General features: G+C 36.9%; 2 protein-coding genes across 3 annotated transcripts; one reads left to right on the plus strand and one right to left on the minus strand.

Annotated features, from left to right (window-relative positions):
- Nucleotides 1–2,552: 2,552 nt before the first annotated feature.
- Nucleotides 2,553–8,590, minus strand: LOC120004776 (protein STRUBBELIG-RECEPTOR FAMILY 3-like). Of its 2 annotated transcripts, XM_038854067.1 has the most exons (16): nucleotides 8,113–8,590; nucleotides 7,497–7,626; nucleotides 7,347–7,418; nucleotides 7,187–7,252; nucleotides 6,971–7,042; nucleotides 6,799–6,870; nucleotides 6,644–6,715; nucleotides 6,487–6,552; nucleotides 6,262–6,327; nucleotides 5,043–5,425; nucleotides 4,532–4,947; nucleotides 4,108–4,379; nucleotides 3,687–3,822; nucleotides 3,349–3,479; nucleotides 3,106–3,262; nucleotides 2,553–2,944 (listed from the first exon to the last, which is right to left on the minus strand). In XM_038854067.1, the coding sequence occupies exons 1-16, from the start codon at nucleotides 8,210–8,212 to the stop codon at nucleotides 2,882–2,884; spliced, it is 2,274 nt and encodes a 757-aa protein (XP_038709995.1). In that variant the 5' UTR covers nucleotides 8,213–8,590; the 3' UTR covers nucleotides 2,553–2,881. The 2 variants fall into 2 exon arrangements, with proteins under 2 accessions (XP_038709995.1, XP_038709996.1); XM_038854068.1 differs by lacking the exon at nucleotides 6,262–6,327.
- Nucleotides 8,591–10,837: 2,247 nt separating this feature from the next.
- On the plus strand, nucleotides 10,838–12,469 carry LOC120006265. Its single transcript, XM_038856238.1, has one exon. It carries the CDS (start codon nucleotides 11,371–11,373, stop codon nucleotides 12,229–12,231), a length of 861 nt encoding a protein of 286 aa, XP_038712166.1. The 5' UTR covers nucleotides 10,838–11,370; the 3' UTR covers nucleotides 12,232–12,469.
- Nucleotides 12,470–14,581: the final 2,112 nt, after the last annotated feature.

Consider the following 14,581-nt stretch of genomic DNA (forward strand, 5'->3'; position numbering starts at 1 on the left):
ATTAGCCCACAAGCTTCAAACTAATGTAAGTATCTAACATCAAAATTAAAAAAAAAAAAAGTATCTAACAAAATGACTAAGTGGATGCTCTCCCATCACGGCTCAATCATTTTCAAAGGCATGAATTCACTTATGAATTTTCTATGGATTGGCTTAGCATACGTGGTTTACGGACTATCAAGCAAGTCCCGATAGATTTACTTAAAGCACACCCGAATGTATTGATCGAGGGTGCCACCTAAAAAAAACCAATGTTTTTTCGGGGATATATAAGTTTCCCTAATTTGGACTCATTCGGCCCCCTACGTATTGGTTTGCCATTGTTAGTGACTTGATTTATAGGGATTAAATAAGCAAAAAATGAAGTTGTGTAATAGTCAAATCTATGTAATTTGTCCCTATTGTCAATTATGTCATGTCATCTGGTGTCAGATACAATTGGGTACGTACTATCTAACAGTCAGCTTTGTGGTCCAAAATTAAGATAAACACGTTTTGGCGTATAACCATAAAAATTGTAAATTGTATGTATATTGGCCGTGACAGACAATTCAAAATGTCACAAGTTGAATTGAGTGATGGCTTGTGTTTTTGTCACCGAGAGCGACGCCATACTTTGAACATATAATATGAGATTAAACTCAAATCATCAGACCCGTGCAAGCAGAAATTTTACTCATAACTAGGAACTGTATCATTCATGAATGTATTTTGATCAAATTTACGAATTCAATGATATATTTTTACGGAAGCATTATATAGCCATAATTTTGATGTCCATAATGAACACATATCATTTTAGATATTTTTATATCAAATGGATCGTGCCAGTCATGCGTTGAACAACACCTGGCAGCGAGAGTGTCTCCCCCATACAAGATAATTTATGGTTCCAAATCCCAATACTTGACTAAAATAAGGTAGCAAACCTTAGTGCCTAGCATTATATTATAATACATAATATAGTAGGATTTGCAAACAAAGGTACAACCGGGGATGCGTTACACAACTCTCTCTTTCTCTCTCATATGTTATTTTATATTTCTTATAATGTAGATGGGGATTGGGGAAGGTTATGTTTGGTTCCAAGGTGGTTAGGTTTAGGTGCGCATGTTATGACCAAATCCTAGTTAAAAATTGAAAAATCAAAGAATGGGGTGGTCATCAAAGGTCTAAGGTAGGAAAGCATATGAGGTCTGCGGTAGACCTGGGTTTTGTTTCAAACGTGCCATGGAAGCAAGGTTGTTAGGAACTTTGGTAAGGACTAAGGATGATCCATACCTGGGTTTTGTTTTAAACGTGCCATGGAAGCAAGATTGTTGGGAACTTTGGTAATGATGACCCATTATATATATATATACATAAAGGTTTTAGCGTTAAATTTACAGGAATTCTTCTATCAAGTTTTAAAATGAGACTCTAAAATGAGGTATTAATTTTTAGGATTGAAAATATTTTTTAAAAAAATTATTTGTATTTTGATCGGTTTTACGAATCCAACGATACATTTTTTTTGTTCGAAACAAAAATCAAATGCAATTTAAAAAGTGTATAAAATGTATTTTGTTTTATATCTAACGATCTAGAATTATCATGCACTTTTCATGTTGAATTTGATTTTTGTTTCGAAAAAAAAATATATTATTGGGTTCGTAAAATCGATCAAAATAGAAAAAAAATTTCAAATTTTTTAAAACCTCAAAAGTTGTAAGCTCATTTTAAGAACTCATAGGAGACGGGTGATAATTAGAATAGAACCTGGAATGTAATATTCAACTCTCTCATATGACCCATTATAGTGCGTGCATGTGTATATATGTGATAACGGAACTGTCGTCCAATACAGGTTTAGAGTTTAGAGTTGAAAATTATAATAGAACCTTGAATGTCATATTCAACTCCCTCCTAGGCATATATATATGCGAAAATGGTTCATAAAAAAAATGTATATATATATATATATATATATATATATATATATATATGCGAAAATACTTTATAAAACAATTGCGTGCATAGTTTAACAAAAAAATAGAAAATTCAATTTGTTTGTTGAACGAGTCGGTCAAGTTGTTTGGGGAAGGTAGCAAGATAAGTAGGAGTTCTATTTTTCTTTTTTTAAGTTCTAGAATCTACGACTTCTAGTTATCGATGTGAAAAAAAAGGATTGGAGAAAGAGAAGCCATAGAATAAAGATATGAGGCCGAAGCCCAAATTGACACGACTCGATTAGTTTCCCCACAAAAGTATGTTGGGTCAGGAGCTTAGTAAAGTCTCTGTTCTGTTTCTGATATCATCAGGCCCACTGGACCTCCCACTCAGCAATAGAGAGTGGGGATTGAACCAGGCACTTAAACAGCTCTCTTTCCTCAAGCATTTCAGCCGTTATTCAGGTTCTTTGCTCATAATTCATTTGGTCTCAAAATACTTTTCACATCAGAAGAGATTGGAAAACATCAGTAGTAGAAAGACTTACAGGAGAGCAGAGGGAGAGGAGAGAAAAATATTCTAACTCTGAATATAACCGCTTTCAACTGTAATCAGACAGACAGTTGGAAGTATTAACAGTTTAAATAACTATATAAGTAGGCAACATTTACCTTAAAAATATTTATCATAATGACAAGAAGAACATCATTCAGTAAAGAGTAATAAATAGAAGGCAAGGCCAGAATGTAACTGTAGCTTGGTTACCTCTCCAAAATTCCACCAAGCAATACGGTTGATAATGTTAGAAAGAGCTTCCTAAAACTTACAAACCTCAATACTGTCCTTGAGAGTTTCTGAATCACCTATGATTGTAACAATCTGCACGTATCATTTTCGTGTTTTCAAATACGTGCTGTTTCTGATTTCTTCAGACTCATTGATTTGGCATCTTTCAAATCATAGGTAGAAGATCCTGGATGATTTCAGATATAGCTGGTCTAAATTCCGGTTCGAACTGGAAAAGAAAATTCAAATCGAATATATCAGCAAATTGTTACTCTAGCAAAATTAAGCAGCAGCATTGGCTATGCGATCAGATGATTGCTGGTAATGTTGTTAGTAAGCAGTACAGAAGGGGAAAAAAAACAGAAATGTCTTGGAAAAGTATTCTCTCACCTGTACACATCGGGATATTATATCAGCAAAACGTGATAACGACTTCACAGGGTATGTTCCATTCAGAGAGGGATCAACCATCCTCGTGAGAGCATTGATGTCGTGAAGCTGAGGAATAGCCCATCTAACTAGAGATTGCTCACCTCGACTTCTCGACCTAAAAATGGACAAGAAGTAATAAAAGCAAGATTAGCTGAAGTCAGATATCAACACAACTCTACCCTATTTCAAGCGATTCCTAACCTATCATAGGATTTCCGTCCTGTGAGGAGCTCTAACAACACAACTCCAAAGCTATATACGTCAGTCTTGCAAGTAAAATTTCCTGACTCGGACTCAGGTGCACCGTAGCCATAGTAAGCATTGAGGGACAACTGAAATTGAGTTCACCAATATCAGCAATATATTTAAAATAACCAGTACTGAAAACAACCTATAAGCTCAAGTAAGATATTAACAGACATGTCAAACCCACGAACATATAGACAAGAAAAAAGGGCTGATGGTCACTCTCAGTACAAAACACAAACATATTCACCTTACTGACAAATTGACCAGGAAAATCAGGATGAAAATATTACCTGACTTGCAGAGCCGGTCAACAGAGAGGCCAAACCACAGTCTGAGACACCTACTGCAAGCTTGTCATCAAGAAGAATATTGGCAGACTTGAAATTCTGATGCACAACGGATGGCTGACAGACTTCGTGCAAATAGCTTACCATAGAAAAAGAAAAAAAAAAGTTTAGCTTCAACTTGCTAACTGACAAAAGATGGGTGGCAAGGACTTTCGCTGTTTTCGCATGTTCAAAGAATCTAAAAGAAGGATGCTTCCAGCCTCTCTAAGCCATCTTCAAGACTAAAATGATCGAGATGCAACAAGACCACCTAAGTCCTCTTCTAAAATAATGATCCATCTCTAACTGAGATTCCAATTTCATCAGTTCTTTGATTGTATTAAGAAACAAATTTAAAATTAGCTGAGTTGGTGGCACTACTTACTGGAGGGCACTTGCAGCTCCTAGAGCCACCCGAATGCGTACATTCCATGAAAGTTTTGCATGGAGTTCATCATCCACGTGCAGTGCATCATAAAGGGTCCCATTGTTAAAATATTCATACACAAGTAGCCGTTGGCGATGGTCATTGCAGTAACCAATGACTTTCACAACGTTAGCATGAATAAGTTCAGATATTTTAAAGACTAGATCAAGAAATTCGTCATCATTCTGAAGTCTGGAAGCTGTAGTCGTCAGTTTCTTGACAGCTGCAAGCTGTTAACAAAATAAAAACAGTTCAAGAAAAAAAAGTGCAGATGCCAGAATGTGCCACATAAGATCTACGAGCTCAGTCACGAATGCGACATGACAGAGAAAAGATCAATTCTACTAAACATTATTCATTCCAATGTGAAAGATAATCCTACCCTTCCATCAGGAAGCTCAGCCCAATAAACACTGCCAACCATGCCTTCCCCAATGAAATTTTCTTCAGAAAAGCTATTTGTGCACTGCTGAAGCAAACCAATGGTGAATGTTTTAATCGAAGAAGACAAGTTTGTATTATCAGTCGGACGCTTCTTGGTAGTTGCTAGCCCAGAAGTAATTGGATCTACAGCGAGCTTCGGTACGGCAAGAAATGGGGGCGGTGGCGGCTGCAGTTTTGTAAACTTCACATCCACACCAGACATTTCAAGCTCTTGATCCTTGGCATGCCTTGAACTTGAAGCCACTTTCTTTACATGTACCTCCTGTTCATCCTGTGGGTTTGCGCCTCCACCTATTCTTCTATCACTCGCTCTTTGAACATCTGGTGGCATCTTCAAAACTGTCTCTTTTCCAACTGCTCAAAGACCATGTTCTAAGAAAAATGATGTAAAGAAGAAATGGAAAGATCATTTTCCAAGCTATAACAAGGGTTGATAGAAATAAACTCACCATTCTTCACTTGCTTATTGGATTGTGTAGAAGATTTACTATAGTTTGGTTTTTCTGGAAGGCCTTTACGTGCATTGATACGATGACTCACATCATCCTTGTTCACTTTCCGCTTACAGCATGTTAACATTAAAATACAAGCAACTACAGCAACAATCACTAGAACTGCAGCCCCTGCAATTGCAATCCATTTGATCCTCTTGGTTGTCAGAAATCCTCCTCTAGCAGAATGAGATTTTTCAGACCCAGAAGGCGGGTTATATGGGTTCCAAGGAATATGCCGCGAAGAACGATCTGAAGGCTCCTCGGCAGGTGGCATTGATGGAGGGAGTGCGATTGGAGGGGATGCAATAATAGTAGTATTAAAAGGATTTCCATCTTTCCTGCATAATAGCTGCAATCATTACTAAAAGCAAGCAAAGGGTAATGGAGGATAACACCAACTAGACTAAGAAATGCCAAAGTGTAAAGACTAAAGAGCCAATCGGTGTACCAATACCGAATTCACTGACATTCAAATAACCTGACCATGTAAGTATTAATAAGTTTATCATGTTCTTATAAAAATAAGATGGAAACACATGTTTCTTCTTATTTTTTAATACTATGCCTGGTTAACAGTTTTCTCTTTTATGTTTAAGATCCTATTCTGAAAACCAGGTTACTTCCTATCAATATGATCTAAACTAGATGGTATGCAAAAGTTTGATTTCAAGAATGCATTATTTTTTGTATCAGTTGATACATCTAGAAAAACTATTTGTGATTATTAATGTAGATAACAATATTACCAAATTTCTGAATGTGGGACATTGAGAAAGCAAAAATCACAGGGTGTCGCAGAAAACACATGTGTAAGGCATGTAATGCCACATCATAGCTCAACCAAAAATCTAGGGAATTATCTAAGGAAAGCAAAAATGAGGAAATATTTCAGAGAAAAAGAATCCAAGAGATGAAATTAATGACGAATAGCTTTCTTCTTTTTCCCACTTTCCTGAAAGGTGAAACCTCTAGATGGCCAGCATTGGACGCATCTCTGCAAAGACTAAGAGAACTCCAGATACCGGCAATCACCCACAACTTTTGTGGCTTCACCGGAAAGTCGAGACCTCCGAGTTTCCGCTAATCCCGAGTCACATTGCCACCACTGGGCTACACTAGTTTGGATAGAAAATACTCAAAAAACTAAAAAAAGAAGTGCCTTATGGATCTTCACCTGAAATTGGGAATATTCAGCAGCTTTTGGGGCACAGGCCCAAAGAATTGATTGTTTTCTATATCCCTATAAGATAAAAAAAGAAAAAAAAAAGAGAGGAGCAATTTGTGAGTTGTTGAAGACTGCACAATATTTTATCAATTTGCGATTCAAGTTAGATCATCCAACAATAAAATTGCCAAGGAAATGACAAGAGAAACAAAGTCAAGGAGGCAGAAAGTTTACAGATCATTTAGCGGAAGATCTACAAGGACATCAAGGAAACCAGAAAATCTATTGTTTTGCAAATGCCTGCATGCAAAAGTCATATTCAGCTCAAAGACATTATGCAACAATACATATTTTAGAAAAAATATAACAATGCATTTGTTGAGATCCTGACAATTTGTAAAGAGCAGACAAATTTCCCATTGATTGTGGCAGCTGACCAGTCAAATTGTTACCTGACAAATCCCTACACCATGAATTATGATTAATACTACGAAAACCTAAGAAAATAAATCAGGTAAGTCACTCTGATCCAGCTAAAGAGCATACAAAGTCATCAACACCGTAAGCTTTTCAAAGACATCTGGAATTCCTCCACTTAGAGTGTTGTTGTTTAATGACCTGACGAAAACAAAAATATGCATTAAACGCAATTAAAGTTTTAAAAAATAAGAATTCGAATATATGAAATCAGGGAAAACAAATTTTTATTCCTTCTTACAAGTCAAACAATTGAGTTAGTGAGGAGAAAGTATCTGGGATGGATCCACTGAGATTATTACCTGAAAGGGAACTAAAGAAGATGGAGAAAAAAAAATTAACACGATTTAGTTTCAGAAGTTCAAGCAAAGATATTCTGGGAGTTATTGAAAAAAAAAAAATGCTAAAGCAAGCCAGATTAACCATAGACAGGAGAATAATTGAAGATCAAGCATACAAGTTCTTTAAAGTTTGGGGCAAGCTAGACGGAATACTTCCTCCAATGTTATTGTTGCCAAGATCTCTGCTCCCAAAAATAGCACAAAACATCATTAAAGTCCTTTCAAAGCATGTAAACAGTCGCATTTTCTGTACATTCATTGGGGTTAACCACCTACATTTCTATAACTGATGCAAGCAATCCAAAGTCTTCGTTCAGTGTTCCTCCCAGATTCACGCCATTCAGTTTTCTGCCCATCAATTTAGCTCATAAAATTTGAAGCAAATATTTTTGTGGATAAAATACGAAAAACAATGAATTAAGTTACATGGATGTAACGTTTGAGAAGACACAACTAATGCCTTGCCATTGTTCTCCACATGGATCTCCCCCAAGAACTTCCCACCCAACAAGGGCTGGCAAGCCAAGAGTAAGGTACAAACTATTCAATGCCTCGACTGTAAAACAAACACATAAAATACTAAATGAACCAGAATATCCAGGTAATGAAAACATCAGTGCAATTAAGCAAACAATAAATTCAGTACTTCTGACACCATTAATATATGTTCATACACACTCAATAAGAATATCCACACCCATATGCATGCCTCTATACGTCAAAAGAAAATCAAAGTAAATCTAATAACAAAGCATCCCAGTTGGTTGTGACTGAAACAATTGGAGTTGGAGATCCGCTATTCAGAAAAGCAACGGTCTATGTAATTATATACAAACACATGCATAGTTACATACATGAATCTGACAGTAATTAACGGACAAAAGATTAAACAGCTAATCGAAGTTACAATCAGAGCATAACAAAGGAAATTGGGACGAAAAATTAAAGATGAATAATACTCGAAGATGAGAAAGTTAAAAAAAACTCTCCTTTAGCCAAACAGAAAACAGAGCAAAAACAAAACCAGTAAACAATGCTTTACCATCACGAGGGTCTGTAGACCCAAGACATGACGACGCCGTGAAGAGCACCACCGCCACCACGACCAACCCAACCGACACCACAGACTTCGCAAAACCCATTATTCGCAACCCAATTCCAACTTGGAAAAAACAAAACTTTCTCTAGTTTCGTCCCCCTTTCCCGGATACTTTCCAGGTAAACAAACGGCTACAACAGAAGAAGAACAAAAAACACAATAGATAGTTAAAATCAAGCGGTTCATGTATATACTCAAGTTCGAGACTTGAATGTGAGATTTGTAGAATCGTTAAGGGAAAGTGTATCAATTCAATTGAATGAGTGATATCCTCTGACAGCCCCTAAATCATCGGTTGAGACATCAAAAGAGAGAAACTTTCGAGAGTTTGAACTCGTATTGGACTCTCCCACTGATGAAGAGCCGGTGGGGTTTTGCTGTTTCAGTGCTTTTTTGAGTTTCCTATAATGTCTTGTTTAATAAAAAATGCCAAACCCCAACGGCCTTCTGTATGAACTCTCTTCTTGTCCACGTCCATTTTGAAAGTGATAATTAAAGTATTTAATTCTTTCGGAACGTTTTTCATATTTTCAAAGTTAATTGCCTAGGATTTCCTTTTCAAATTAGGATTAACGAATTTCTGCTAATTTTTTTTTTAAGAATTAAAGGATTGATTGCTCTTTTAATGTGAAAAACACAAGAAAGAACTAAAAAAGTAGTCAATTCTTCAAAATAAGTGAAATTTGTAACTTTACTTATTTAACATTTTACTTTCTTTATATTATGTTTTGTTTTGAAATACCGTTTTTGTTTTAAAATATCATAGAGAAGTATGGTTACAATTGAAATCGAATTTTGGACATAAATATACTTAATTCAATCGATTACCAATTAAGTCACTTCTCATAGGTTATATTCTGTTTTTTTTTTTTCAAAATAAGATAAAGCAAACAAAATTTAAAATTACCCTTATATATGATTCATTGCTTTTTTTTAACAAACTTTAAAAATGTCTGTGTATAAAGATTTTTTAGAATCTAAGGCTGACATGCTTTAGTGATATTTGAGCCCATCTGAATTAGGGTTTTTTTAAGATCCAAATTAGGGTATGGTGATGTGGGGGACCTTTGATTTAGCACTTTTTGTAGGGCAAATCTATGTAATGTAATCATCACACAAACACACCACAATTGCAGAAGCATGTTAATTGGATTCTGGACACATCACCTGGCCAAAATAATCACACATTACTTCCCAGATTTATCAATAAAATTTAGGGTCAATTATGAAAAATTTTAAAAAATTTGCTGAAATTTGTTATTGATTATCAACCCACAAAACCTCCTTTCTTTTATTTTTAAGGTTAGTTGTTAAATAAATGTTAATTTTCATCTAGTGAATATTAATAATGTGAATCACTCTTATCCATATAAATTGCTTCATGACCTGCATCCACCAAAAGAATTGATGATCATGAGTAAATCTCCATAATAGAGACCTTTTATACAAATTTTGTTTGTTCTTTTTCGATTTTTTAAGATACTGTGGATGGGTCATGTAAGAGTTAGTCCTTTCACACTAGTAACATTTTGCCTATTTTGAGTCGATTCATGTTTGCCCTCGTAATTTTGTCTTCCCAAACACAAAATTAATCCATACTAGTTTGAGCCTAATAAAAACATTTCTTATTATTTAGAAAATTTGACATATTATATATTTTACTTAACATCTTTCCCTTAACGATATCGCAAAAGATAATTAATCCATTCGTTACTCGATAGCTCTCCAATACTGCCAAATTTGCACCGGAGAAGCTTTTTTGAGTCAAGCTCGCCCTTATTCGAGTTTGGCTTGATTATTAATAGCGCAAGCCTGTCTCTTAACGAGTTTGTTCAGGAGTGACTTGTCCAAATCTTAGTCCATTACATCCTAGAATCAAAACGATGCATTTGATAGGTACAAACACACTAAGGACAACTACAATGGTGACCTATTTGCTGGATCAACAAAAATGTTGATCCGATCCCACCTCTATTATACAAAAAGTCAAGCCAACCACGTATTCCAATACAGCCACATCATTAAACACATCTTCCAATACAACCACATCAACAAAACACAAATTTTTATACAATATCTCTTCCCCCAACATGGAGGCTAACAACATTTTATGCCTCCATGTTGTCCCTAATAAAATTACATCAAAATGCACAACAATCCAAATACAGTCACATCAACAAAACACATATGTCAATACAGTCATATCAGCAAAAAATATTTTCAATACAGTCACATCAATAAAAGATAATTTTTATTGACCTAACAACAATTTACCATTATAAGTACTCTAAGGGCAAATACAATAGTGAATTGGTATTGGGCCAACAAAGATGTCGTCTTTTGCTGATGTGGTTGTATTGTAAAATGTGTTTTGCTTATGTGGCTGTATTGGGATAAGTGTTTTGCTGATGTGGATGTATTGATATTTGATGTTTTGGTGTAGTTTTGTTGTGGATAATATGGAGGAATGGAATGTTGTTGGGTTGGGTGGAAAGAGAAAGTGTGTGAGAAGAAAAAGTGTATAGAAATTTGTGTTTTGCTGATGTGACTGTATTAGAATACATGTTTGACTTGACTTTTTGTGTAATAGAGGTGGGACCGGGGCAACAAAAATGTTGGTCCAGTAAGTTGTTTCTCATTGCATTTGCCCTAAGAAACAGTCTAGTTGATGGACAGACCGCCCCTGTTCATTGGAGATAACGTGAATGCGCATGAGCTCACATGTGCTTCGCCTTCGCGGTTGTGAAGTGACAAAGATCTCCAAAATCCAGAACATGTGCAACTTTGTTAAATTGTTTCAGAAAATATAAAAATTATGAGACACACAAATCACGAGACGCATTAGAAAAATCCTCCAAATTATTCATTGAAGAAAGCAGAGAGATGACCTGAAGAAAGGCAAAAACTATTTTGGGAATTTGGGGCTCATATGGAAGAAAGAACGAATCAACTGTACTCTCTGGTATTTGATTGTCTAATTGTACATACGTCTCACCATTAAATGGCCTTGTAAGCTTGTATTTACTCTCTACCCGACCCATTGTCCCCTCTTGTCTTCCACTTTGGACTGAATCACTCATTCAAGCTACAATCTTTGTCTTTGCCTTAAACACCACCAATTTCGGCGCTGAAAGCTCCAATCTTTTAACTTGATTTCGACAATGTCTCTCTAGTTCCCGAATCTTTCATATTGAAACCGAAATGGGTTGCTGTGGGAGCACCGACAGAGCTTCTTCATCTTCTCAAAAGCACCAGTCAAGCTATGAGTCCGCACATGAAAGCAGAGCACCACCGCCTTCCGCTGAAGAAGAAACTGTCAAAGAAGTTCTTTCTGTAACTCCTGAACCCAAACCAATACCACCAACAAGAGCAACAAGCATAGCCAATAATACAAAAGAAGAGGAATGCAAGAAAAATTGGGTAGAACCAATATTGGCAGACAATGTCAAGGAAAGCAATGGCTTCAAGGTTGAGCAGGGCTTGCAAGAGGAGGTTTCTGAAGTTTCAGAGATCTGCAGCTTGAGCTTGAGTGAGAGTGTATCCACTGCAATTACTGATAAGAGAGATGATGAGGATGAGGTGAGGCAGAGAGTGGCTAGATCTCCGGCCAAATCGGCATCCAGAAACGGGTATTCCGGCGATTCAGGACCAAAGAGAGAGCGGGTTGTGGGAAGGTCACCAACCCGAAGATCCGAACACTCACCCGCCAAAAGAAACGGTGCCATCGGTGGTGGGTCAGTGAGGATGGTTCACAGTAGGGAAGTGGGTCAGTTCACAAGAGGCGGTTCAAGGCCCGATCTAAGTAGGAGGGATCCGGGTGAGAGCTCTGGGAGGAGGACAGGATTGAGTGCTGCCAATAGATCCACACCGGGTCGGAGCCCGTCTACAAGAAAGACGAATCAGTCACCGGGTCGGGCGAGATTGGATCCTACCGGGAATGGCGGAAGAAAGGTGGAGGAACAGAGTGTCGATGGTAATAAGCGGCCGAGTAGCACTGCTGCTACAACAAATGAATCGCTTGAAAACCCACTCGTGTCCATGGAATGTTTCATCTTTCTCTAGGGAGTTAGAGACACAAGACAACATTCCCGGGGACATTCTCACCGGAGTTAGATTTCCAGACAACGGAATTCTGCTTAGATTCTCTTTTGTACTAATTTCCTTTCTTTCTTTTTTTTAAATTGTGAATAATATTAAGACAAAGGGTCAATCAGAGGATTTGGCACTGTCAGGGGCATGAGATTTTGGATATTTGGATACGTAATCGGTAATCCCATTAATCGACACCTTTTGCTTTTAACTTGCGTCCTCTTCTTCGCGCTTTTTTTTTTTTTTGAGAAGATAATTGATTAGAAAAACGACAATTACAAAGCATGCCGATCCTTTCGAATAAAGGCCTCGACTTGCAGCGGGCACGCCGCCCTCCAACTCAAACTCCCGGTTACATTCTTTGCCATACGGGCAAGAGTATGAGCTACCTCATTACAAAGAGGAACATGGTTGCAAAGCACGATTCCGAGGCTCGACATTAACTCTTTAGCTTCCTTAAGAAAATGCCCCAGTCTCGAATCTAGAAACTCTTCTTCGTGCTTTTACACAGTATAACGTTTGCCCCTTTACATTTCAGGCTCATCTACACACAAGTTTCTCACATGAAATTATAAATTGAGTTAAAATTTAATGCATTGTCATAAGAGTATTGCAGCCATTGTCTACTTCTCTTGGTCGTCTCTCTTGTTTATTTGCCATTGCGCTACACAATGTGAAACACACTGGCAATTCGTCAAAAGTTTTAGAGAAGGAAGGACATAGTTAAATGGGTGTTTATTGGAGGTTGCTGGGTTGTTGAAGATGCATTTATGGTCATCATTTGGTTCTCTCTTAACTCTACACCAGGAGTTTACTAATTGGTTGAAGAAATGGGACTTGCCTGTTAATGCATACCATTGAATAGAGGGGAAGGAACAACATTAAGATTGCATGTTCGTTTCCAACAAGTTGGTCGTGGGTATTGAGGGACCTATGATCACTCATTTTTAGGGCTGTGCAAATGAAACCGAAAATCGGACCAAAATCGGTAATCGGACCGGTCGGTCCGGTTTGGATCGGTTAGTTGACCGAGTTTGGTCAAACGGTTTCAAAAACCGAAACCAACCGAGTTAAGTCGGTACGAATATGGTTTAGAATTTTTGTAACCACCGGTTAACCGGACCGGACCGGTATATATAATATATAATATTTAATACTATAATGTCATTAAATATGGACCATTGATATATAATACATAATTACTAATGTTATGTACCATTAGATTAAGTGATTAACTATAAAATATTAATATAATATATATCATTCATTGAGATTTTTTTTGAAACATTTTTATCAATCCTTTAAGATTTGCTTACAAAATAGATATTTTACGAAAAACCATAACAGGACCGAAACCGAACCGGTTAGTCGGTTAACCGTAGTAACGGGTTTTGATGGTTTTGGTTTTAGAAAATACAAATCCATAATTTCTGAATTGGTGACGGTTTGGCCTCCACGGTCCGGTTAACCAGACCGTGCACAGCCCTACTCATTTTGTCTAATAATCTTTTTTAAGCGATAATGAAATCATTGAATTTGTCTATTTTGAACAGCCAAGTTCGACTTAAATTCGGACTGAATAGGTCGCACGCACAATTTATCGACATATAAGTTGGGTTGGGACTCAATGTGAAATCGAACGGGATAGCTGCCATTAGAGATTGAACACGGAAACCACCCGCATGCATCTTTGACAAAAGCCGATAACCAGTTAGACTATCCCAAATCTCCAGGTTGGTTTTGTGCGAATAAATCACTGACATGCATTTTATGCAAACATGGTTTTTACACAAAGAAACCTTACCATTTTGGACAAAGAGGCATGACATATTTTCATGACAAGAACCAATAAATTGAAATTTGGATTTGGTGTGGAGGGAAGCCAGACAGATAGCCGTTGTGGTCCTAATTTTATAATTTTAAGCAGTTAGTGGATTTTCTTTACAGAGAATGATAATTGGCCAAGTATCAGCCATTTTGTACTATTTTGTCACGTTGTTGGTTTGTTCAATGATAGAGATAAATTATTGGGCTGATTACAAATCCAAATACTGGCAAATCAGATGTAGAGTGGAGGAACGTTTGAAGCTCCTAATGTTCAAATTTTGATGTTGGCTTTTCTTCCTCTCAAGCCCCACATGGACGCATTGTCCCATTTTTATCTTGTAATTAGGGTTGAAAAAAAATCGGTTCCGAATCGGATAATATCACATGTTTACAAAATATTTACATGTCCGAATCCTAACTTGGATTTGATTTCGGACATACTTAATTGATCAAATCCTAATTGGTTTAACTCCGGACAAGTAAATCGTACAAGAAT

The sequence above is a fragment of the Tripterygium wilfordii genome, chromosome 9 (genome assembly GCF_013401445.1).
Source record: "Tripterygium wilfordii isolate XIE 37 chromosome 9, ASM1340144v1, whole genome shotgun sequence".
NCBI classification, from domain to species: domain Eukaryota; kingdom Viridiplantae; phylum Streptophyta; class Magnoliopsida; order Celastrales; family Celastraceae; genus Tripterygium; species Tripterygium wilfordii.